The sequence below is a fragment of the Canis lupus genome, chromosome 19 (assembly GCF_048164855.1).
Source record: "Canis lupus baileyi chromosome 19, mCanLup2.hap1, whole genome shotgun sequence".
NCBI classification, from domain to species: Eukaryota; Metazoa; Chordata; class Mammalia; order Carnivora; family Canidae; genus Canis; species Canis lupus.
This window is the reverse complement of record NC_132856.1, coordinates 45,482,155-45,507,144: the sequence shown is the minus strand read 5'-3', so window position 1 is coordinate 45,507,144 and position 24,990 is coordinate 45,482,155. Positions and strand designations below refer to the sequence as shown.

Here is a 24,990-nt window from a genome sequence, read left to right as displayed (position 1 = left end):
TTTGCTGTGTGACAGCATGTGCCCAGGGCTTCTATCACCAAGACAGGTGGGCCTCTGCTCAGGGCCTTGAGGTGGCCGCAGCCTCTTCCTACCAATAAGGCATCCTGATGGGCCTTCAGCATCTGTTCTCACATAGGCGATTTCTTCGAGAAACTCTGAAGATGTCCAACGCAGAGGACCTGAACCGGCTCACAGCCTGCTCCCTTGTGCTCCTGGGCCACATCTTCTATGTGTTGGGGAACCACAGAGTGAGTGTCCAGGGCTGGGCCGAGAGGCAGGGAGCCAGCACGGTGCTTACGGACTACCACCTAGTAGCACTTTGCATCCTGTGCCCTTGGTGATCTTATCTCAGTAACCTCCCCATTCCCCACTGCTCTGTGAGGCTCAGGGAAGGCAGGGGCACCTTGGCTCACATAGGCTTGGGGGGCAGGGCTAGGGGAGCTTTGGATCGCTGGAGGGTGGGTCTCTGTGGCAGATGGACCCAGTGCCGGCTGCAGGCAGTGGTCAGACAGAGTCCCACAGGCTGTCCAGAGCTGCCAGGGCTGAGGGCAAGTTCCCCTTTCTGTGTGTTAATATCCAGGGGCAGAGAGGTGTGTCCTCCCAGTTAAATCCCTTGGGCTCCATTCTGCCCAGCACACAATGTCATCCTCAGGACACCCCATGTCTTCACCCTTACCTAGAATGGCCCCCTGGGGCTGGCCCCAGTGGGATCATCCAACTCCCAAGTCAGATGAGGAACCTGGGGTGTGCTCTTACCTGCTTGCCTGCTTTTACCTGTCAACCTCTTGAGGCCATTTTTTTTTTAAGATAGCATTCGTTCACATTATGTAATATGATATGTTTATCATAGAAAGGGTGAGAAACAAAGGAGAAGATGATTTCATGTCTTCTGTCTCTTTCCAATACCTATCTCTGCCTACACATAGATTTTTTTTTTCAGGCTATTCCATAATTTGATACCTTGTCTTTCTCTGCACCACTGGGTGAGTTTTCTTCAGTAGCAGCAAGAATTTTGAAGCAACATCTGCTTCATAGTTTAGCCAGCCTCACTTTAGCTAACATGGGGTACATGTCTTGGCCCATAGAATTTTATCTGATCATACCCTCAGACTCTCTAAGAATGAGCATTTTTACCGACCTGGGCATATCCCCCTGCCTACAAACATGACAGGCGTTTGCTTTGGTCAGCGGGCCTTGAAGTTCACATCCTGGTGTCAATGGCATAAACATTGGGGAGCCACCACCCCTAAAGGAAGACGAGCTTTGGGTTCTCCCTTCAGAGTGCAGCTCTGCTCCTATTAGAATATCGTGTCACCCTATTCGTCAACCTCTGAGCACACATGAGAACAGTGGCCTTGCTGTGTGTCTAGGGTCAGATGAGAACCAGGAGCTCAACGTGAGGGCCTGCTGAGGGTGGACTGCCTACCTCATGTCTCCATGTGGTGGATGTCATTACCTTGTTTTCCAGCTGGGGAAATTAAGGTCACAGAGCCCCCAAATTGCAGACCCAGGCTTAGAACCAGACTTCACTGGCTCTCATTTGTCTAAAAGTCTGCAGAAGCCACTTTGAATGGGACAGGGTAAACAAAGGAGCTTTTCAGCTGCAGCTCTGGTTCATATTTGGGGCGATCCCGGGATATCTTACAGAGCTTATTTAGGAACCTCCACTGCTCCCTGTGTGTCTGGGCCTGTGTGGAGTGACATGGAGCCCCCAAGAGCCCTCAGACCTAAGCCTGGCCTCAAGCAGCTCCAGGTCTGAGGGAGACAGTCTGCCCTCAGCCTGCCAGCCTGGAATGTCCACAGGCATCATGAGTTTGTGAGCAGCCTTACACAGGATACCTTTGAGAATCACACATCTTCATACCAAATTCTGTGGGGCCACAAGCTGGCATGGGGCAGCCTGCTTAGGAGAACCAAGAGCTTCATATTATGAATATACTTGATATATACTCCTTCTGGCAGTTTCCAAACATGCCCAAACCCAGGCCTAGGGGAGAAGAGATTTTTCGTGTTCTGTTGGCACTCTGGGGTCTTGGAAGGACTTTATTCAATCTTGAAAAACTTTGAGACCCACCTGGAGCTCATCTTTGATGTGCCAGCCATGAGGCAGTGTGAAGTCATTGGCTTTTGTGTCTTCACATAATCCTGTCTTCACATAATCCTGTCTGTGTTGAAGCTAGGCCTCAGGAGTTGGTTTTGATGGTTTGTAAATCTCTTAGCCACATGGCAAGTACCTGCCAGGGGCTGCTGGATAGGGAGTTCCCCCATGTCACCTTGAATCCAGCATTCAGGCCAGCAAAGCTTATTGTCCCTAGGTTGAATGGGGTCGGAGCAATGCTGCCAATCATTATGGGGTCCGGGATGGGTGTTTATGGCCCTGCACCCGCCCTCAGCACATCCTAGATATTGATGGGAGCAGAGTTGTGCAGTCACATAGTCCGTGTTGGAGAATTACCATGCCTTGGTGTCCCACAGCCCCATGTGATAGGTAACCTCCCACAAGAATGAGTTCATATGTAGAAGAGAAACCTCCCTTCCTCTTTTCTCTATGCATTCAGCCCTCATCACTCCCACCAGGGCAGACTGTTTCCTCCTCCCAGACCCTGGGACCTCTGAATGTGCATTTCTAATCAGCTAATCGGAGTCCAGAGCTGACTACCACCAGTGCCTTTTGCTCTAGTTAGAGACAAAGGCAAGTAAACTAATAGCCAGTGGTACCCTGATGAGGAGGTGCATGCAGAGCTGAAGAGTGGGGGCAGTTTCTTTTCTCCTGAGGTAGTTGAAGAGTACATCAAAGGAGGTCATTTGAGATGGGCTCTGAAGTAGAAGTAGGAGCAATCCAGGCAGCAGGAGGAGGGCACAGCCTGGGGTGGGTGTGGCGGGTAGGTCCTAGGCTGTCCCCGCTGCTCGCCCCAGCCCCCACTCCCTTCCCTGGCTGCTCTCGGTCAACAGGAGAGTAACAACATGGTGGTGCCTGCCATGCAACTGGCCAGCAAGATCCCAGACATGTCAGTGCAGCTGTGGTCCTCAGCCCTGCTGAGAGGTGAGTGCAATAACCAGCCCTTCCCAGAGATCAGGGCTGCTGGGAGCCCAAGTCTAAAAGATCTCGGGTAAGCCCTGATTAGCTTGTGCTCAGACTGGGCCTCTACACACCACAGTCCCAATTCTAGCATCTGCTCAAGCTCCACAGCAGGACCTGTTTAGGGGCAGTGGGCACTAGGCTTATTCATGACATCAGCTCAACACAGGATCGGATCACTCTTTCCACAAGGCTGTTTCTTGGAGTCTGGGTGAAGAATTAGGCTGTGAGCCCTAGCCCTCACCCTTGGTTTCCTTCTCCCTGAATAGCAGTTGTCCCTGTCAGACAGTACTGGCCAGGATGCTCTGGGTACCAGAGCCTGGGTAGGCTCTCAGCAAGCATCAGTGTTGTTATTGCTGCACCCCCATTTATAGATTGTGCTAGTAAAATCCAGAGACTTACCCAGGGCTCTGGGAAGGAGGCAAAGGGCAGGCTGCAGTGGGCTTTGTGGGCCCATTCAGTCTTTCTACCTCAGGAGTGGGGTATTAGGCGCCCTGCTCTAGTGAGTTCCTGTATGCCTGATGGTTGGCCAGCACCTCCCCAGGAGGGCCAGTGTCCACAGGGAGCCCTGAGGGTTTTCACTGCCCAACCGACCCTTGTGTCTGTTCCCTGGGCCACACTGCTTCCCCAACTCCATGTGACTCAGGAGCTCAGGAGGGCATATGTGAGGGCTGTTGGCAGGTGGGCTTCGCTGACCCTGAGACAGGGCTCAGGACAGGTGACATGCCAGATACACAAGAACTCACTGGTAGAATGGGGTTTGACCTTAGGGCTCTACCCACGCCCAAGAGGAGGATGTGGGGCAGGGCAAGGTAGATCCACCCTATGCGTGTGTCCCACCCTTAGACTTGAACAAGGCCTGCGGGAATGCCATGGATGCCCACGAAGCTGCCCAGATGCACCAGAACTTCTCCCAGCAGCTGCTCCAGGACCATATTGAGGCCTGCAGTCTCCCTGAACACAACCTCATCACGGTATAGGCACTGGGTTTGGGGAGGCAAAATGAAAGTGTCAGTTGACTTCTCAGGGCCTTCTCCCTTGGCCTGCAGCCCCCAGGGGGTACGTTCCCTAAGAAGGGAAGTATATGCTTGGCCGGCATCTCCCTGCATGTTTCCAGCAATCCCTAACTCAGCCTAGCCTCAAGGGCCCCCTCAGATGGGGGTGACGGCATCAGTCACCCAAGTGGGTGATATATGGTGCTTCCCAGGGGCCCCGCTGACTCAGGTGTGGAGGACAGGGCCCTGGCTGAGCAATCTGCCCAAAGAGAACAATAGTCCAGGACAAAACACACAGCTCACCTCATCTCTGCTCCTTCCTAGGAAAGACCTCACCTATGTATTCTCTCCCCTCTACAGTGGACGGACGGCCCACCCCCTGTGCAGTTCCAAGCTCAAAATGGACCCAATACAAGCCTGGCCAGCCTCCTGTGAGGCTCCTGAAGGGAGCCGTCCAGCTTCTTGGGGCCTCTGTGGGGCCCAGTGTGTCCCCTACTTCCATCCAGACAGCACTTGAGCTTTCCTTGGAGGTGTGCTGGAGTGGGTGTCCCCAGGCTTCTTTTCTGACTGTCTCCAGAGCTTCCAAGTCCCTGGGGAGTATGCAGGGCTAATTCAGCCCTCCCAGGAAGGGCTGGCCAGCCATTCCCACCATATAACAAGACCCCAGTGCTGAGGCTTGCAGGTGGGGATATTGGAGCCAACTTTCCAGAGCCATCCTTTAAAGTGGACTTGAATTGCCAGTTCTGCTTCCACATCTAAGTCACGCCTTCGAGGGAGCGTGTCTGGGCGGGGAGTGGGGTGCCAGTTGCCAGGGTGGGTGGTACCGCTGGTACATTGCCACATGACTTCCATCACCTGGGCCTCTCTGCCTGGCTCGAGTGTTTTCTCTGCTCATAGCAGCTTCCAGAGCCCAGAGGCAAAATGCCAGTTTCTGCCCCAAAATTGGAGGGAAGAAGTGATGGCGCATGTCAGGGACAAAAATGCACATCCCACCATAACACTTTTCCCAGCTTGCCTTTCTGTCCAGTGTCTCCCCCCCCCCCCCCCCATCTGACAGCCAGCGCCTCTGGTCAGGAACCCGGGGGGCCCAGGAACTCGGCTTCCAAACATCTGCACCTTGACTGGATTCAGTGTCCAGCCATGGAGGTGCACATTCTTGTAGACACGGGTGTGCATGTGTGTGCGTGCGTGTGTGGTGATTCACAGAGCTGGAGCTGGGGCCTGAGACTCCTATATTTGCACCAGCTGCCTTCCCCCATCAGCGTCCATTCTGCTGGGCTGGAAGCAAAGGAGAAGGGAGGGGACCCTCCTCAGCCCAACTCAGGGTGCCTGAATGAAAAAGGGGCTGCTTCCTGGCAGCTCTGCAGCCTCCTCAGCAGAGGACGTTTGCAGATGCCTGGAGCTCAGCTGGCCAGCAGGCAGCAATTCCCCTGGCCCCTCACACTGCTCTCAGGAGGGAAGATGAGGAGACCTACCTTCCTTGGGTCTTGGGACAGCGTTGAAACCTCTTCCTGAGCTAAAGCTGACCCCAGGAGTCTGCCAGGCTCAGACAACCATGCTCGGTTCTGTGCTCCTCTCGGATACTTGGGGAGATAACCCAGTGGTGATGGTGGCATTGGGGGCAGTTGAAGTAGCCACCTCCTCCAGCCCCCAGTGCCTGGGAGTGTCCCCCTCACAGAGGAGTGGTGAGTGGTCTTGCTAGTCAGGGTGGCTTGTTAGTTTGCATCTTGTTACCCTTGCACTGTGAGGGCTGCTTCTCAAAGCCTCAGTGTCTGACAGAAGGAACACTGGGATCACTCAGGTCAGCTGCTCAGGCCCTGAGGCCTGAGTGTGCCTTAGCCGCAAGCAGGGCTGTCAGCAGACCTCCCTGCACAGGGCCACCGCCCCTACCAGGCCAGCATCAGGCCCCTGCTGCCCACAGGGGGCCAGCGACAGGCGTGCACAGTCAGCTGCTGATTGGAGGCATGGGCTGGCCAGGGCTTGTCCTAAGAGGACCCACCATCTGTGTGACATCCTGGGTCCCCCAGGAGAGCCTAGCACTGTCCGGTGCAGCTCAGGGCCAACTTCTTGGCGGACCCCTGGGCTTGTGAGGCCTACAAGAGGAGGGTATGACGTGACCACAAGCTGTCCTGTCCTGTTTTCCTCTCCCGTCAAGGCTATCCCCTAGGCTCTCCCCTCTATCCATGGGACAGAGCTCCCCTCTTTCCACAAGCTACCCCTGTTGGCCTAGACCCCGCACTGTCTGACCTCTCCAGACCCTCATTACTTCAATCACGCTGTACATCATGTTTGTCTCTGCGTATTTATTTAAGCCTTTCTTTGCTTCTAGGGCATTTTTTATGTAGAACAGTTGAAATAAGAACCTCAAAACTTAACATCTGTCCTGATGTTAAAGTGCTTTTAGTGACCACTCTGTTATCTATGTTCATGTAAAGTTAAGGATAAGTTTTTATGTTTACAGTTAAAAATTCAGTACTTTATATTTAATATTCCACTCTAGCTTTATGGAAGCCAAACTGCGTGTACATGCTTTTCTGCATGTGCAAGCTTTGAACCTCCCCTTCACCGTAGCATCTTCTGGTTACATAAAGCTGTCATAAGTACCTTCCTGTGAGTCCAAATGGAGTGCCTCGCAGTTTTCTCACTCAGTCATAAGAATTTAAGACCGGCAGCAAGTGAGCCCCCAGGGAGACCTTCTGCAGTGTCATAACTGTTTAGATAAAACAGATAAATAAAAACTCCAAGCCTTTAAGTGTACAGTGTGCAAGGGAGGAACAGAGAGATCCCTGTTGGCAGGTAAATTACTGAAAGCTGGTCAGCCTCTTTGTGTGTTCCTCCCACCTCCTTGGGTCCTTAGGGCCTCTGGATCTGGGGGACTGGTCCAGGAGATACTAGGTTCCCTGGCACATACACACCACTGCCTCCCCTGTGCTGGGTCTTTGCAGCCATCCATGGGTGAAACGAGGGTCCTCTCCCTGGGGTAAGCACTCCCCACCCCACTTATTGGGAACACTGGCAAAGAAATCAGAAAAGGGCTGCCTGGTGCAGTGGGTGAATTTGTTGATTGCATCGTCTCTGTTTTGTTAAGGGTTTTTAAGAAGTATGTTTGACATAATGTCTTTTAATGGGTTTGTAATATCTTATGGTTTTAGCAGCCTGTAACTTCAGCTGGTGCTTTTAATCAGGAAAAAATTTTTGTAAATACAAAACATTGTTTAAAAGACATAACCATAGAACATAGCTTCCCATTTGTGGATTTCTTTTCCTATATATTCAAAGTAAAATAATTTGCAGGAGCCATCACTTGTTTTGTCTTTGTCGTGTTGTCCCTTGTGTGTGCCAGAGATGGCTCTTGCTTGCCCTCTTACCAGGCCAGGTGGGGCCACTCGGTGAGTGGGCATCAGGAAGTTCTTTGAACCAACAGGGTGATGAGGTTATAGAGCCCCGTACCCTGGACCAGAGGACCTGGTGGAAACCTGAGTCTTCTCTGCTGCTGACGGTTCCTCCAGAACAGCCCCGCCTGGAGGAGAGGAGGCCCCTAAGTAAGACATCAAACGTGGTCCACAGTACTGCCTGTTCCTCTCTGGCCCTTCTACAGACACATTTGCTTGCTCACCTGGTGTCCTATTTCCTGTGTTCTTAGAAAACCCATCAGCTAACCTCCAGGTGCCTAGTTGTTTTGGGATTTTTCATTTTTTCTTTTTAACATGAAAGTCATAAAATTAACCATTTAATATGTACAATTCATTGGCACCGGGTGTATATTCACAATGTGGTAAAACCAACACCTGTCTAGTTCCAGAACATTTTCATTACCTCAAAAGGAAGCCCATCCCCATTAACTGTCAATCAACCCCCCAGCCCCTGGCAGCCTTAATCTGATTTCTGTCTCTGGATTTGCCTGTTCTGGACATTTCACGTAAATGGGATCATACATGTGACCTTTTGTGTCTGGCTTCTTTCATTCAATATGACTTGAAGTTTCACTGATGTAGCACAAATCAGAATATCATTCCTTAAAGCTGGATAATATTCCACTGTATAAATTGACCAGTTTGTTTATCCACTCATCCACTGATGGGTACTTCGGTTGCTTCTTCCTTGTGGCTTTTATAAGTAGTGCCGCTGTTGTGGATGTGCCCCTACACATTTTTTGTTGTTTTAAGATTTGTTTATTAGAGACAGAGGCAGAGACATAGGCAGAGGGAGAAGCAGGCTCCATGCAGGGAGCCCGACATGGGACTCTATCCTGAGTCTCCAGGATCACACCCTGGGCAGAAGGCAGCGCTAAACCGCTAAGGCACCGAGGCTGCCCTGTTGTTTAAACAAGTATTTTTGATTCTCTTGGGTTGTGCCTTGTTTTTAATGTGCAGGGATGGTGCCTAGCTGCCTCCCACACTACGTCAAGGCCCTTGTGTCGCTCTCATCCCTGTGCTCCTCAGTAACACCAAAGTGCTCTCAACTGCTCACTCCTAGGGGCACGTCTGAGCTTTCCTTTGGGCTGTGATCCTGAGGCAGAACCACTGGCCATTGGGCTTATCAGTGATTCCACGTAGCCGTGCCAGGAAGGCCCTCCCCCAGCACAGCGATCCTACCATGCCCACGTTGATGCCTGCCCCATGACTGGCTTTATCACTTGGGGTGGGTTGGGCCTGCCCTGTTGTCGGCTTGAACATCGTTTTTCCCACCTCAAGTTTCACACCTTTTCTGCAGGAATCACATCCTGAGCCCACCCAACCAGAGCACAGCCACAAATCTGCCATGTGACAAGCCCCCCACCAGCAGGCATGTGGCCACCAGCTGGGAATGAATCACGTGTGACAGTCCTGAGATGGCCACTGTTTCACAGGAAGTAGGCTCATTTGGGTGCTGCAGAACAATGCCCTGGTTGAATAAATCAGTTCCCAGAAAATTTTCCACTAATTGCCAGATATTGATGAACAAAGAATGGCTGCCAGAGTCATAGATTCAGGGGAACCCCTCACTAAAGCCAAGCGGATTCTTTTCAGCAGGACTGGCCAGCACAAATGGACATGGTATGGAGAAGTTCTACGAGGTCCACAGGACACACTTGGGAAGTTGATGACAAACAGCCAGGAAGTAGTCACAGGATGAGGGGGGAGGACAGGAGTGGGCCTCACAGAGGCCAGCGAGTGGCCAGGGCAACCGGCCCAACCACTGAGTGAGCAGGCCGGAGGTCATTAGTAGTCCTTCACACACACTCCATCCCTCAGAAATCCTGCCTGTCGACCCACCCATTTCTGGCTGTCTTCATTGCCCCTCCCCAAGTCACAGCAACATCTCCCACCTGGATGTTGTCCAACCTCCTCCCTGAATGGTCCTGGAACACTGACTGTGCTTGCTCCCACCTGTCCCACTGCCAGGGGCACTCTCCCTGTGGCTGCTCCACTCGGCAGCTCGACATCAGCCAGGAATGTCCCAGCCCAGGCCTGGCGCATGCTGGCAGGTCCGTGGGACAGCCCAAGAGGAAGAGTACAGGCAGTTCTGGCAGACGCCATGTGGACACCTGCCTATGTTGTCTGCAGGTGTCAGCATGCTTGGTCGCTGTGCCTGGGTCCCCCCCAGAAATGCCAAGAGGACCCTGCTGGGTGAACTTCACACCCCCAGGCCAAAGGGTACTGGGGGTCCTGGGAATTAAAAATGATCACAATGGGGCGCCTGGGTGGTTCAGTCGGTTAAGTGTCTCCCTTTGGCTCAGGTCATGATCTCGGAGTCCTGGGATCAAGCCCCAAGTCAGGCTCCCTGCTCAGTGGAGAGTCTGCTTCTCCCTCTACCCTCACCCCCTGTTCATGCTCTTCTCACTCTCTCTCTCAAATAAAATATTTTAAAAAAATGATCAAAATGTATCTTAGCTTCCCCTTTGGCCTAGCTGAGCACGTTAGATCTACATTTCCCCACAAAGGAAGCTACTCTGGGAGAGGCAGGCAGTCAGGCCCCCTGTGGTCCTGTTTAGCACCTGACATGGCTTCCTTGATTTGAACCATGCTGATTGCAACCCCAGTTAGCTCAGAGTTGCCAACTGGACACAAGAGGCTGAAGTGCTACTGGGGTCAGAGGAGAGTGGAGTGTCCACCGAAGTCAAGGGACAAAGGCAGGGGCGAGGGAGCTGGACTGTGAGGGCCATGGGGGCTCTACTCCCTCATCTCCCACCCTCTCCCACCCTCAGGTCCCCAGAGAACCAGGCAAGTGGAGGAGGAGGATTGCTGAAGAATTTAAGTTTGTTTCACCCAAAGTCATGCTCACATGGTAAGATTACAATGCAATTGGTTGAGAAAAGGAAGGAAAGATTCATTTCTATGTTAATTTGATTTCCTTAGTACTTTGATATTTCAGGTACTTTTTTTCAAGGACCAGAAAATAGTTAAAGGGACTATTACATTGGTGCTTTATGAAAAATACGATACTCCCCATGAATTACAGCTGCTACAATAAGTGTCATTTTTAAAATCACAACATTCCTACACTAGGTAGGAGTTTGTGGGAGAGAGATGAGCATCATTTGCCCCACCCCTGTCCTATGTATTCTGAAAAGCTCTCTGAAACACAGCTCTCTAGAGATGGGCCACTTTGTCAGGGTGTGTTTGTTTTAAGTGTCTTTTTTTTTTTAAGATTTTATTTATTCATGAGAGACACACAGAGAGAGGCAGAGACACAGGCAGAAGAAGAAGCAGGCTCCATGCAGGGAGCCTGATGTGGGACTCGATCCCAGGACTCTAGGATCACACCCTGAGCCAAAGGCAGACGCTTAACCGCTGAGCCACCCAGGTGTCCCTTAAGTCTCATTTCTAACCAGGATTCTGCACACCCAGTGCAAACAGGAGTTCAGCCTCCATCTGCAGTTAGGCACACTCTGTCCTGAGTGAGCCTGTGGTCCTGAGAAAATTCTGCTAGTATAGAGCTCTGCACAAATGCTCCACTAAAGGGTTAAGTACAAACTGCTCAGAAGTATCACTTTGAACCGGAAGTGTATCTCCTACTCTGTCTTCATCTGCATGTGTCACCAGTTGCTGTGGGCAGCTCAGCCTGCTCCATCCTCAGCCACCAGGGGGCGAGGTGGCCGGGGCGGTGTTCCCACCAGGTAGGACAAACGGGAGTCCTGAGCCTAGCTGGGAAGGATGGGCTGGAAGTTGCCAGTCCCCAGAGTGGCCTGGCCTTGTCCTCATTTGCACGGATGTGGAATAACCTTCATCACAGAGTCTCTGAGTTCCCCTTCTGTATCATGTGGGATCGGAAATGCTCATCCCCAGGGTGCTCCAAGTGTTAGGCTATACCATTCCCTCTTTTACTTGCCTCTTTTATTTGGCACCTACTGGGTGCTGAATACTGGGGACACAGTAGAAGCCATATCAGGCAAAGTCCCTGCCCTCAGGGAGCGGACATTCTACCAGGAGTCTGACAATGAGCCTCAAGAAGGAGGGAGCCATGTCCAACCTGTGAGATGAGAGCAGCACATTGTAGGATGGAAAACCAGGGACAGGCACTGTGACAGGACAGAGGGGAGACCTCCTTCAGCCAGTCAATCAGAGCTAGTGACGTTTCAACTTCTGCTACATAGACACCAAGATTGTGGGGAGGGGATGGGCCAGCCCTTGTGTCTGGCTACTCAAAAGAGGATGCTGGGTAGGCATGGGAGCTGCCAGCCCTCCTGTGGCATTCTGGAAGGCAGCGGCTGCCACAAACACCTTGAGTACAGCTGATGCCTGGGTCATGTCCAAGAGGACACTGATGGTTGGAGAAAGTGGCTGAGCACCCATTTTCAGAAAAGGGATCAAATCCCTGAATCCCCTCAGGTCCTTCTCCCCCACCACTCTCAGGCCTATATCCCAGAAACAAACTGGGGGGTGAGGGCTAAATGCGCACAGGGGTGTGGGTCAGACAGTAACAATAACAAAGATGGGGGTCACTGACCCTCTTGTATAATGCAGACTCCAATTGCAGGGGCCAGGGGCCAGGGTACCCCTGACATCACCACAAATCAACCAGAGCAGATGCTTCAGAGCCAGGTCCCTGATCCAACTTCTCCTAAAACCCTGCCCAGCAGCTACCACACTGTTTCCTGAGCCACCCCCTTCCCAGGAAAGGGGAATTCATCTCTTAAAGAAGTTCTTCCTGCCTCCAAAACGTTCTTCTTCTGGTGCCAACAGAAGGAAGTCCCAGCTGGGCCACACCCAAATCCCTCATTCACAGGATCTGTTTCTCTCTCAGCATCTAGTTCTCCTCAGACCCAAAACCTTAAGGAGATTATTTTTCAGGGATTATTTACCCCTCCCTGACTGTGTCCTGAAATGGACACAGGCCACACTTGTGGTTGGCCTGGCTATGGGACACTCACATGCCTTGACTGCAGAGTGCAGGGCCAGGTGGGCTTTGAACACAGAGACCCCACAGCAGTGTCAATTCAGTCCCTGTGATGGGAAGAGCAGCCTGTTGCCACATCTGGATTCTTCCAACCTTCACGCCTACCCTTGGTGCTCACAGCCAGTGAGGACAGTGGATGAGTGCCAAACATGTTCCCCTGCCTTCTCTCAACATCCATGAAAAAAGTCAGAACCTAGGGCAGCCCCGATGGCCCAGCGGTTTGGTGCCACCTTCGGCCCGGGGTATGATCCTGGAGACCTGGGATCGAGTCCCGAGTCAGGCTCCCTGCATGGAGCCTGCTTCTCCCTCTGCCTGTGTCTCTGCCTCTCTCTCTCATAAAAAATATTAAAAAAGAAAGTCAGAACCTAGATCCATCTGAGAAACGTGATACAACGTGATACATGTTTGTGGCACAGGGAATGCCAGAGGCATTTCAATCAATGCTATGTGGGCATTTAATAAGAGTTGAAACACCCAAAATAATCACCGGTTCAGGGACACCTGGGTGGCTCATTGGTTGACGGCCTGCCTTTGGCTCAGGGCATGATCCGGGGGTCGTGGGATTGAGTCCCATCTCAGGATTCCTGCATGGAGCCTGCTTCTCCCTGTGTGTGTGTGTGTGTGTGTGTGTGTGTGTGTCTCATGAATAAATAAATTTTTAAAAAAAATCACCGGTTCAAGGTCATAATTTGGGGCCAAAGTGGATTTTTCAAGCTGGTTCATCTCTCTCTCAAGCCACACCATATTCTAACCTTCACATTTGACCAGTTCCTCCAAAAGCACCAAACTATGGAGATCATGTGAAATGGATTACTCAAACCCAGACTGACTCCTAGCTGTGGCCTGGCACATGGAAGATAACTCTGACATCTTCGGGTAGATTTATACTAAAGGACTATCCATTGTTGATTGATCTGAAATTCAAATCTGACTGGGTGGGGCAGCCCGGGTGGCTCAGCGGTTTAGCGCCACCTTCGGCCCAGGGTATGATCCTGGAGTCCCGGGATTGAGTCCCATGTTGGGCCCCCTGCGTGGAGCCTGCTTCTCCCTCTGCTTCTGTCTCTGCCTCTCACTCTCTCTCTCATGAATAATAAATAAAATCTTATTAAAAAAACAAACAAACAAACAAATCTGACTGGGTGTCATATGTTTTCATTTGCTACGTCTGGCCACCCTGGAGCCTCAATAATATCCTTGAATAAGGGAACGTAAGCCTGCAATCAGAGAGCTGGAAGATTACTGAGTCCAAGTAAGGAATTTTACTGGTGGGGAAACAGAACTCATAGGGCTTTGCAGTACGCTTCCTTCTTCCCATTAGAATAAAATCCCACCTCCTCCCAAGCCCAAAATATCAGACAGCCTCTCCTACGTCATCCCTGCCCACCAGCTTGCCAGCCGCTCTGTCCCATACTTGTTGCCATCTCAGGACTGTGGCACTCACTATTCCCCTCTGCCCAGAATGTTTGTTTCCAGTTTAGTAAGATTCAGGTCTCTGCTCAAACCCACCTGCTTGCAAGCCCATGACTCCTACCCTGGCCAGAGGCCTCCCCAGTCACTGTGTCACACCCTTGATTACTTTTCTTCATCTTCATCATCAGTAGTTGAAATTATCTTCTTCATTTCTTTGTTGGTCTGTCTTTTCCCAATCACCTTACTACTCACCACAGCATCCAGACACTTGATCACAGGCCTCTGAATATCCATGGGTGACAACCCCAATCAGGAACCTAAGCCTTAAAATAAAATAAAATAAAATAAAATAAAATAAAATAAAATAATAAAATAAAATAAAATAAAATAAAATAAAATAAAATAAAATAAAATAAAATGGAACCTAAGCCTTGGGCAGCCCCGGTGGTGCAGCGGTTTAGCGCCGCCTGCAGCCCAGGGCATGATCTGGAGACCCTGGATCGAGTCCCACGTCAGGCTCTCTGCATGGAGCCTGCTTCTCCCTCTGCCTGTGTCTCTGCCTCTCTCTCTCTCTCTCTGCAGCTCTATGAATAAATAAATAAAATCTTAAAAAATATATATGAAAAACATAAAATAAAAATTAAAAAAAAAGGAACCTAAGCCTTGCACTGAAACTCCTGCCAGAGGGCCATCTCCCCCTGTACTGCAAGCTCCTGGATCTCAGCATCACCTGGAGCAGACATGAAGCTTTCTAAGACCAAGCAGTTCTAGGGACTCCTATACTACTAAGAAGGAAGGTAAGTTAGTCTCTAAATCTAGGCAAAAGTTGTGATTTAGCATTTCCCAACCCAGGACATGTAGAAATAAATACCCCTGCTCCAAGGGTCCTAGCAATTTCCTCAGTGCAGGAGCTTCTAGGACTTTCTATGGTGGACAGCAAGGTGCTTGGTTCTCAGGAACATTCTAGAGGCTGGAACCAAACCCCACAGGATAGTCCTGAATCACTGAGGCTGCTGCCTTGAATCTGTGGTGAGAAGCATCACACACCAGACCACTTGCTTTCAATTTAAGAAATTATAACCTACGGTCTGAGTGTATCTCTCTGTGTGCACAAAATCAATGTGGGCCCCATACTTCTGTATGTAGAATAGAACCACTTTGGAGGATGTGCAAGAGCCTAATGTCACAGCCTGTGGGCCAGGAGACAAGAGGCCCGAAGTTCAGAGGGAGGGAGAGATGCCTTCTCCCTAGTGTCTATGCCCACAGCTCTGCCTCAGGATGTCTGGCCCTTATTAGGAGCTCATTAAACATTTGCAGCATAAATTAACATATGAACAAATTTGTGAGCTTTTGAAAGATTAGAACCAAAAGAACAAAATGAGATGGAGGCACTAGGTGTCCTTTTTTATTCCAGGCCACCCTCGCAGTGCTCATTTTGCCATCCATCCACTGCCAGCCCTGTGCCTATCTGCACAGGAGAAAGAGGAGGATCCCTGCTGATCAGGTCTATTTCTATTTTTTTTTCTATATTTTTTTATATGTCCGGGGAAAAATCTCTTTCTCCCAGCTTTCTTGTCTATGCTTCAGCAACAATCCAGGAGAAAATTTTCATAAAGACTAGAACCTTGGCGATCAGATATGTCAGAGGCTGAGCAACAGGAAGGACAAGCCTGGCCCAGTTTGGGTGGAAGCCAAAGGCAGGGAGCCCTGGTGGCTGCTTCCCCACAGACTGGCCCAATGGCCTTAATATGGAGGACGGAAGTGGCAATGACAAAGAAACTTTCTTCACTAAGACACATGTGTGACCCTCAGGGGCACGGTCCCTGAGTGCTCAGAGCTCCTTGGGGACTGCTGAATTCCACCCAAGAGCACAAACCCTGGATCCCTAAGCTGCCTGTTCTCCCCACTGGAATTCAAATAACCATGAAAGTACAGTGAATCTATGGCCTTTGAGACTCAGTCAGGCTTAGCCCAAAGACCAGCTCAGCCCCTGTCTTGCTAACGAACTAAGTCACACCCTCTGTGGGCACTCCTCCCTTGGGAAATGTAGAAGGTGGACTGGCTGATTTCTTAACTTCTTCTCTGCTCCAATAGTCCCCAACATGGGATTATCTACACGAAAAGGGGACAAGGAGGGGAGGCATGAGGAGAACATGGGTGACCCAGGCAGTTATTTTTGATAGGTAATTGGCCATGAGAATATTAAAGGTATATGTGTACTTATAATGTGTATATTGAGGATTATGGTGCTATCCTCTGGGAACGTATTATCTAATGAAGATAAGGAAGGAAAGAAGGATGAAAGGAAGGAAAGAAGGAAAGAAGGAAAAAGAAAAAAAAGAAAGAAAGAAGAAAGAAAGAAAGAAAAGAAAGAAAGAAAGAAAGAAAGAGAGAGAAAGAAAGAAAAAAGGAATCGGGGGGTAGGGAAAGGGAGAGAAGGAAGGAAGGAGAGCCATCTTACCCACTTTGTGTGATGAATTAATACAAAATGCACACACAAAAAAACAAGGGATGACGGGATGCCTGGGTGGCTTAGTGGTAGAGCACCTGACTTTGGCTCAGGGTGTAATCCTGGGGTCCCAGGATCGAGTCCCACATCGGGTTCCCTGTGTGGAGCCTGCTTCTCCTTATTCATGAGAGACACACAGAGAGGCAGAGACACAGGCAGAGGGAGAAGCAGGCTCCATGCAGGGAGCCTGATGTGGGACTCAATCCCGGGACTCCAGGATCACACCCTGGGCCGAAGGCAGGCACTAAACCGCTGAGCCATGCAGGGACCCCCTCTTTGCACCTTCCTGCCTTTCTGTGCTGCAGCCCAAAGACCTGTGACCATGTTCAGGTCTAATTTGAAGTAGCTGGGAGGACTTTGGGGAGAATGTGGGCAGCAGCTAAGATTTCAGGATTGGAATTCAGAGTGAGGTTCTGGTTTTATTTATTTGTGACCCTGGTCAAATCAAAATCCCTGAGCCTCAATTGTATCTCCTCCAAAATGGGGCACTATCCCGTAACCCCATACATTACTAAGAGAGGGGGATGCAATAAGGGGTGGCAGAAGCTGGCTTAGCCAAGGGCAGCATGTGGAACCAGCCCTTCTGAAATCATGAACCATGTTCCCCTGACTGTGAGTTCACCAGGAGGTTAATGGGTGTTCTTAGAATAAAAGAAAACAGGGGATCCCTGGGTGGCTCAGAGGCTGAGCATCTGCCTTTGGCCCAGGGCGTGATCCTGGAGTCCCAGGATCAAGTCCCACATCGGGCTCCCTGCATGGAGCCTGCCTCTCTCTTTCTCTGTGTCTCTCATGAATAAATAAGTAAAATCTTAAAAAAAAAAAAAAAAAAAAAAAAGCTCACCTTGTCAAGGAAGTTTGCAATACACCATGACAACATCAATTATCAATAGGAAAGGTTTAGCAAAATCTTCTAATTGAAAAAATAATTTTGAAACAGAGAAACTAATCACAGAATGCCTATTGATATCTTGAGGCATTCTGAAGTCCCATGGAATCCAGAGAGGGACATTTTGCCCTGATCAACATATCCCCATGGGGGATACATTCCAAGACACCCAGTGGATGCCTGAAATCATGGATAGTACTGAACTCTGTATATACTATTATTTTTTTCACGTATATATATATCTATGATAAAGTTTGATTTATAAATTAGGCACAGAAAGGCACAATGACTGATAACAAAGTAGAATAATTATAACAATGTAATAGAATAAAAGTTAAGTGTATTTGGTGTCTCTTTCACATTCTCTCAAAATATCTTATTGTATTGTACTTATCCTTCTTGTGATGATGTGAGATGATAAAATTCATACATGATGAGATGAAGTGAGGTGAATGATGTAGGCATTGTGACATAGCACTGAGCTACCACTCACCTTCTGACAATGCTTCAGAAGGAGGATCATCTGCATCCAGACCAGCATTTGTCCTTGGGACAAACTGAAACAGGGAAAGCGAAACTTCAGGTAAGGGGGTACTATTGTAAGGCATCATTCCTGAATGACACATTCCAGGAAGAAACTGGAGTGAAGGGAAGTCCAAAGAGATAACTTTGAATGCCAAGCCAAGATTCAACCTTTGGTGATGGTGGGCTTAAAAAGATTTTTTTTTTCTTTTTCTTTTTTTTTTTTTTTTTTTAAAGATTTTATTTATTTATTCATGATAGTCACAGAGAGAGAGAGAGAGAGGCAGAGACACAGGCAGAGGGAGAAGCAGGCTCCATGCACCGGGAGCCCGATGTGGGATTCGATCCCGGGTCTCCAGGATCGCGCCCTGGGCCAAAGGCAGGCGCCAAACCGCTGCGCCACCCAGGGATCCCAGATTTTTTTTTTCTTGATTACAAAAGCAATACAAGACAGCCTTCTTAAAAATTGAAGTTTTTTTGAGTAGGGGTGTGACATGGTTCTTGATTTAAGAGAAATCAGTCTAACAGTTTTCGTGTAATGGATTACCAGAGAGTCATTAAGAGCAGTTGGGTAATGGGTGGTAGCAACGGAAATCAAACGAACAGAAAGAAAATCAAGGGGACGAATCATAATATTGAGCAACTAAGTTTGATGAGTGAGGGATGCCTGGGTGGCTCAGTGGTTGAGCGTCTGCCTTTGGCCCAGGGCGTGATCCTGGAGACCCTGGATCGAGTCCCACATCAGTCTCCCTGCATGGAGCCTGCTTCTCCTTCTGCCTGTGTCTCTGCCTCTCTCTCTCTCTCTCTGTGTCTCTCATGAATAAATAAATAAAATCTTAAAAAAAAAAAAGTAGGGAGGCACCTGGGTTGCTCCGTGGTTGAACATCTGCCTTCCACTCAGGTAGTGATCTCAGGGTCCTGAGATCGAGTCCCGCATCAGGCTCCCCACAGGAAGCCTTCTTCTCCCTCTGCCTAAGCTTCGATCTGTGTCTCTCATGAATAAAACTTTAAAAATTATTTATTCATGAGACACACACACACACACACACACACACACACACACACACAGGTAGAAGAGACATAGGCAGAGGGAGAAGCAGGCTCCATGCAGGGAGCCTGATGTGGGACTCCATCCCGGGACCCCAGGATCACGTCCTGGGCCAAAGGCAGGTGCTAAACCACTGAGCCACCCAGGGATCCCATCAACAAAATCTTAAAAAAAAAAAAAAAAGAGAGAAAGAGAGAGAGAGAGAGAGAGAGACAGAGGAGCAACGTGACAGAATTTCCAGGTAGAAGTTGGATAAAGACTGAACAGGAGACTAGAAGACGGTTAGTTCCCCAGAAGTCAAGAAAGACATTTCAAGGAGTAGGGAGTATCTGGAGGCTGGAGGTTGGAGAAAATGCAGACCAAGGAGAATTCCTGGAAGGGGAATCACTCAGCTCTCAGTAATTTGAGAGAATGATTTTAGTGGCAGGATTAGACACCAGCCTGACAGGGAGGAAGGAATGGCATAGGAATGAAAGCAGTGGGCCGGGTCCACAGGCGTGACATGCATGTCACTTGGAGGCAGAGAGGCAGTCACTTCAGTCCTAGGGCACAGGGCTCTTGTCTGAAGGCAGAGAGAGGTTGGGGGGAGGATCAGAAATGCAGTGGAGGGACGCCTCAGTGGCTCAGTGGCCCAGTGGTTAAAGCATCTGCCTTTGGCTCAGGGCGTGATCCTGGGGTCCCGGGATTGAGTCCCGCATGGGGTTCCCTGCAGGGAGCCTGCTTCTCCCTCTGCCTGTGTCTCTACCTCTCTCTCTCTCTCTCTCTCATGAATAAATAAATAAAATCTTAAAAAAAAAAAAAAAAAAAAAGACATGCAGTGGAAAGCCCTGACCTGGGTTTTAGGCTTAGATGTAAGGCTTGTTTAGGATGCTAAAGGCCTTCAGATCCCACAGAACCTCAAGGGGAATTCTTCCTCCACTGGTGGCAGTAAGGCGACTCCTTCCCATCTAGCACTGCAGTTAGCTCCTCTGTCTGCCCACAAAGTAGCCAAAGATGAACTCCCTCCTGTTCAGAAATGCTTTCTATCCTGGTTGGGGAAGTCACCCTTTTGACTTAGTAGTCTTCTAGGCTGTAGGTGTAGGTGTAGACCATACTTTTTGCTTCAGCAAAAGGGTTATCACTAATCCCATTTAATTACGTCGATAAGAACCAGGTAAGATTTGTTATTACGGTCCAGGTTTTTGACCTAGAGACTAAAAAAGCCTCGCAGAAAGGGCTCCTGGGAGACACCTGGGTGGCTCAGTGGTTTAGCGTCTGCGTTCAGCTCAGGGTGTGATCCTCGAGTCCCGGGATCCAGTCCCACATAGGGCTCCCTGCATGGAGTCTGCTTCTCCCTCTGCCTATGTCTCTGTCTATCTCTCTCTCTGTATTTCCCATGAATAAATTTTTTTTTTTTTTTAAAGAAAGGGCTCTTGGGCTGCATTTGGACTCAATTCCAGATTTTCTTGCCAACCAACACCAATAAAACTACACTGTGCTTCCCACCCCTGGATAATTTAGGTGCCACCTGACTTTCTCTTGGGGGAGCAGGAGGATGACTTAGGTCAAACCCTTGATTTGGTAGTGTCTATTTCTCTTTGAAAACAGTCACTGACGTTTTACCATCCTTTCCCTGGGAGAACCAGGGCCAATTCCAATGGCCTTCCTAAAGGATGCAAGTTTTAGCAGATTAGCAATTCACGTATTCGAGCTTCAAAGTGTTTGGCAATCCCAAATGAATTTTGCAGTCCAACAATCTTAGGAGGCAATGATGGAAGGACACTTTGCTCTGGTCACCTGAACTGCCAACTGACACTGGAGGATTTTAACTTTTGTGCTTAGTACCCTTCCCACTGGTATTAACCAGCTATCATTCTTCATTGTTAGTGACACTCTTCCTTGTCTAAGACCCTAACACCAGTAGGGGGTCTGTAGTCTGGCACCCACCAGGCCCTCATTTTTCTAACTACCACTGAGGCCTTGCCTTCCTTGCTGCCTGTGCAGTCACCTGGCTCAGTTCCCATTTCCCTATTTGGATGTGAATGTCACTTAGCCAGTTTGCCCACATGATTTCCCAGACCCAGGAAGAGACACGCCTTGATGTAGAGATGCAATCACTACTACCACTGTGGAAAGGAAAGCCATCCTTGGTATGGGTCACATGCCCTTTTCATTTTTTATGTCAGAAGCTGTGCTCTTGTCATCCAACTTGGTGGGGCATTTCACTCCCTCTGATGAATGCCCCTTTGCCTTAGACTCTTCCAGGATACAATTTCCCAGCCAAGTGGGGCTCTTGTTTATGTTTAGGATTCCAGACTTCACAGACATCCCTTAATCCAACATCTCTGCCTCTAGGCAATGCCTTTTTCCAGAGAATAAAGAAATTCTGTACATTCTTAAAATAAAAAGGTGAAACATAATTATAGGTCTTGACATTTCTAGGGATCAGTCTAGAAATTACACAAGATAACCCTGAAATAATTTCACTTCATTTGCAATCTCTCTTTGACAAAGTGAATTTCAGTGGCCTTGATTCTGGTTATGGTCCCCCACTTGCCCTTTGCTCTCGGAGTTAGGGGATTCCAACAGACCTGTATCCAGAACTTTCCCACGGCTTGTCTAAAGGAGAGATGAAGCTCAGGAAGTTTCTAGTTCTTAACATGTCTCAACATGGCATAAGGACTCAGGGGGATAGCTCCCTCTTCTCCCCTTTCCTGCACATTGGCCCAAAGTGAGATTAAGACAATGCAAGTTTAGGATCCAGGCATAGAGTAGCAGTGGGATGTGAACAAGTCACAGTTGTCCTCTATGCCTCTCCATTTCTCATGTATAAAATGAAGTGTTGGACAATGAGCTGCTCTTTGATCCCAGTTCAATTCAGTCATTATAAAAGCACTGAGGGATTACTTAAACGAATAAGACTGGAGTCCTACTCTCAGAAAACATCCTGCTTAGTGACTGTAATGAAAGGAAAAGCTCCTGAATCCTACTGTGCTCCATACAGGGTACAAGGCACTTTGAGCTTACACTCATCGGTGCAACCTTTAGAGACTGGTGTTCTCATTTCTGATAGGCTGAGGAAAGAAACTGGCCTAGCTCCTGGGAATTCAACTACAGCTCTGCTAGCCACCAAATTCTGAGTGTTTATTGTCCACCCAGACTGCCTCAGACACTTGCAGAATGTGGTAAAAAAGAGGTGCAAACAAGGGACTCTGGGAACACGTTGTCTTCATGTTTCCAGTGGCTTCCTTCCCTAGCCAAGGACTCCATCCACCTTGCCACTTGGATCCCTGCTGAGCTCAGTTAGGCAATCAGGCCCCACAGGGCTGCCTGCCAACCTCCCATTCCTGGGACTCTCAGAATTTATCCTTTACTTTTCTTCTAGGAATGTTAGCCCGCTTGTAACAATAACAATAATCCCTTCCACTACTGCTTCACGGTTTACAAAACAGTTTCACATCATTATCTCATTTAATCACATTCCTACAACATCTTCTTGGTATCTCTTTAGTATAACATTCTGCCTTGCCTGACAGGCCTGTTTCCCTTTATTGTGTTCATCTTGGCTCACAAGCTCCCTTCTATAATTCAGGTATCTCAGTACCTTGCACATTTCTGTGCACAAAGTAGAGGAGATAAAAGTTTGCCATATTGAATCGTCACAGTGTTATGGGTCTTTCTCATTGTAGCTTTCTTCACCTCTTTGATTCAGTGGTCATTTGGTTGTCTACAAAGGGCAAAGCCATTTTCTTGTTGTTCTTTTTTTTTTTTTTTTAAAGATTTTATTTATTTATTCATGATAGTCACAGAGAGAGAGAGAGAGGCTCAGAGACACAGGCAGAGGGAGAAGCAGGCTCCGTGCACCGGGAGCCCGACGTGGGATTTGATCCCGGGTCTCCAGGATCGCGCCCTGGGCCAAAGGCAGGCGCCAAACCGCTGCGCCACCCAGGGATCCCTTTCTTGTTGTTCTTATTTATTTATAAGTAAGTAACCTCCACACAATGTGGGGCTCAAACTCACGACCCCCACAATTGAGAGTCACATTCTTTTCTGACTGAGCCAGCCAGGTGCCCTAACGCTGGGTTCTTTGAAATATTTTATTTTTAAGTAACCTCTATACCCAATGTGGGGGCTTGAGCTTACAACCCTGAGATCAAGAGTTGTATGTATTACCAACTGAGCCAGCCAGGCTCCCCAAAGCTGGGTTCTTTGAGGGGGAAATCAGACAAGGAATTCAGATTAAAAGGGGGAAGACAGAGACAAAGGCCTCTGACACCAGGTGGGCCATGGTACACATCCTACAGCAGAGGTGCAAACAGTGAAGTGTGAGTGACTGATGAGTTTTGTCTGGGGGTGGGTGGGAAGCAGGAATGCTGCTTGGAAGGGCCCCAGCCTATAGAAAAGGGAAACTGAGGCTGAAGAACTTGATAGAGGACAGAGTCAGGAATGGCAACAGATTTGATTGACCCTTGGGAGAGAGAAGAGAGCTGCACAGAAAAACACTCTCAAAAAAAAAAAAAAAAAAAAAAAAAGGGGAAAGAGGGCTAAATGGGTTGCTTTTCCAAAAAGGAAGTATTTAACTCCTCCAAATTTTCTAGGAGTCAAATGGTCACAGTTCCTAGGAAAAGCGGAACAATTACTGCAACACAGAGACTAGTTAGAAAAAGTTTGGGGGAATGCCTGGGTGGCTCAGCGGTTGGGCGTCTGCCTTTGGCCCAGGGCATGATCCTGAAGTCCCGGGATCGGGTCCCACATCGGGCTCCCTGCATGGAGCCTGCTTCTCCCTCTGCCTGTGTCTCTGCCTCTCTCTGTGTGTCTCTCATGAATAAATAAATAAAATCTTAAAAAAAAAAAGAAAAGAAAAAGTTCGGGGAGCACAACTGCCTGACATTTCTTCAGTAAAGGGATGGGGGGAGAGGGAGAGCATCAATTTTCCGGGATTCCTCTCAGGAGAAAAAAGAGGTGTTTGAAGTAGCAAATTTCTCTTCTGGTCCCAGGAGGGACACACAAGGGTAGGAATTTCCCGAGTTATCTTTGGATATGAAAACCAGGGCACAAAGCCCACGCTACCCTTCAGCCGAGGGAGGCAGAAGGCTAGTGGCCCCTAATCGTGCTCAGAAAAGAGGCAAGGTATGCTCTCCAAATAATCTCCAGGAAAAAAAGTGGGACTTGAGTTCCCCAGATTCTCCTTAGGAAAGGGGGCAAGGGCCCGAACCTCTACAAATTTTCTTAGAAAACAGAATCGTGAATCTACAAAATCATCCTCATCCTGGCAATTCTCGGAAAAGCAGGCAGGGCAAGAATCGCCAAAACTTTCCTCAGAAGAGGGGCATAACAGGAACCTCCAAGATTCTCTAGAAGAGGGGCCAGGGGCAAGATTCCTGGATTCTCTTCAGAATGGGGGCTAGGACACGAATTCCGAAGATTCTCCTTAGAATGGGACCAGGGACAAGAATCCTCAAGATTCTTCTCAGAAGAGGTCGAACCCACAACTCTTGTCAGAAAAGAGCGCAGGAAGGTAATGAATTCCCTCGGGAACAAGGCCGAGGCCAGTGCTGCCCAGTCTCCTCGGAGCGCGCCTCACGCGGCCCCGCCCACCGCCCGGCGTAACCGCCCCACGCCCGCCCTGCCCAGGCCCTCTCCGGTGCATTGTGGGTGGGGCGCCCCTGCTGAGCACTGCGGGGAACCCCCTGCCCAGCCAGTTGTCGGCCGCCGGGCGGCCCAGCCGAAACGCCCTCCGGGGTCGGAGTGAGCCGGCCAAGAATTGACGCGTCTCCAAGTCCCCGCCCCTTGTGGCGTTCCCGCCCCGAAGCCGAAGCCCCGCCCCCACAGGGCTCTGACTGGCCCTGAGATCCGCTCCACTCTCCCACTGGCAGACCGCTTGTCAGTCACCCCGTCCCACCTCCTCGGGCCCGCCCAGATCGCCGGCGCGATCCCGAGGGCCAGCCGGCTCACGCTCTCGTTGGCTGTCGGGTCCTGTCCATCGTAAGGCTGGCCACGCCCTCCGTGGGGCGCGGATCCCCGGAGCCTCGGCCGGACCTCATTGGCCTGCGGCGCCGCCACTCGACGAGACGCTGCTCAACCCGGAAGTGTGCGAGGCGAAATCTGCCTAGCAACCGGGGAAGCCGGGCTGCGAAGCGGGCAATTTCAGTGTGAGAAGGAGCGGCGAGACCGAGCGGCGGC

At 49.6% G+C, this 24,990-nt stretch overlaps 2 protein-coding genes and 1 long non-coding RNA gene across 5 annotated transcripts in view; 2 read left to right on the top strand and 1 right to left on the bottom strand.

The window, feature by feature from the left end:
- MAU2 (MAU2 sister chromatid cohesion factor) overlaps positions 1 to 7,377 on the top strand; it is a 27,460-nt gene extending 20,083 nt beyond the window's left edge. For all 3 annotated transcript variants that reach the window (XM_072786599.1, XM_072786598.1, XM_072786597.1), the window contains 4 exons: positions 137 to 248; positions 2,953 to 3,043; positions 3,926 to 4,053; positions 4,435 to 7,377. In XM_072786599.1, coding sequence (XP_072642700.1) covers positions 137 to 248; positions 2,953 to 3,043; positions 3,926 to 4,053; positions 4,435 to 4,509 — 406 coding nt within the window. In that variant the 3' untranslated portion in view covers positions 4,510 to 7,377. The remainder of the gene's footprint in view (positions 1 to 136; positions 249 to 2,952; positions 3,044 to 3,925; positions 4,054 to 4,434) is intronic.
- On the bottom strand, positions 6,225 to 24,990 carry LOC140610486 (uncharacterized). The gene is made up of 3 exons (XR_012012126.1): positions 24,710 to 24,990; positions 17,752 to 17,815; positions 6,225 to 14,186 (listed from the first exon to the last, which is right to left on the bottom strand). It is a non-coding gene; the product is annotated as an uncharacterized lncRNA (long non-coding RNA).
- Positions 17,819 to 24,990, top strand: part of GATAD2A (GATA zinc finger domain containing 2A) — a 114,649-nt gene continuing 107,477 nt past the window's right edge. The window contains exon 1 of the mRNA XM_072786593.1: positions 17,819 to 17,841. The gene's annotated coding sequence lies outside the window, so the exon portion shown is untranslated. The remainder of the gene's footprint in view (positions 17,842 to 24,990) is intronic.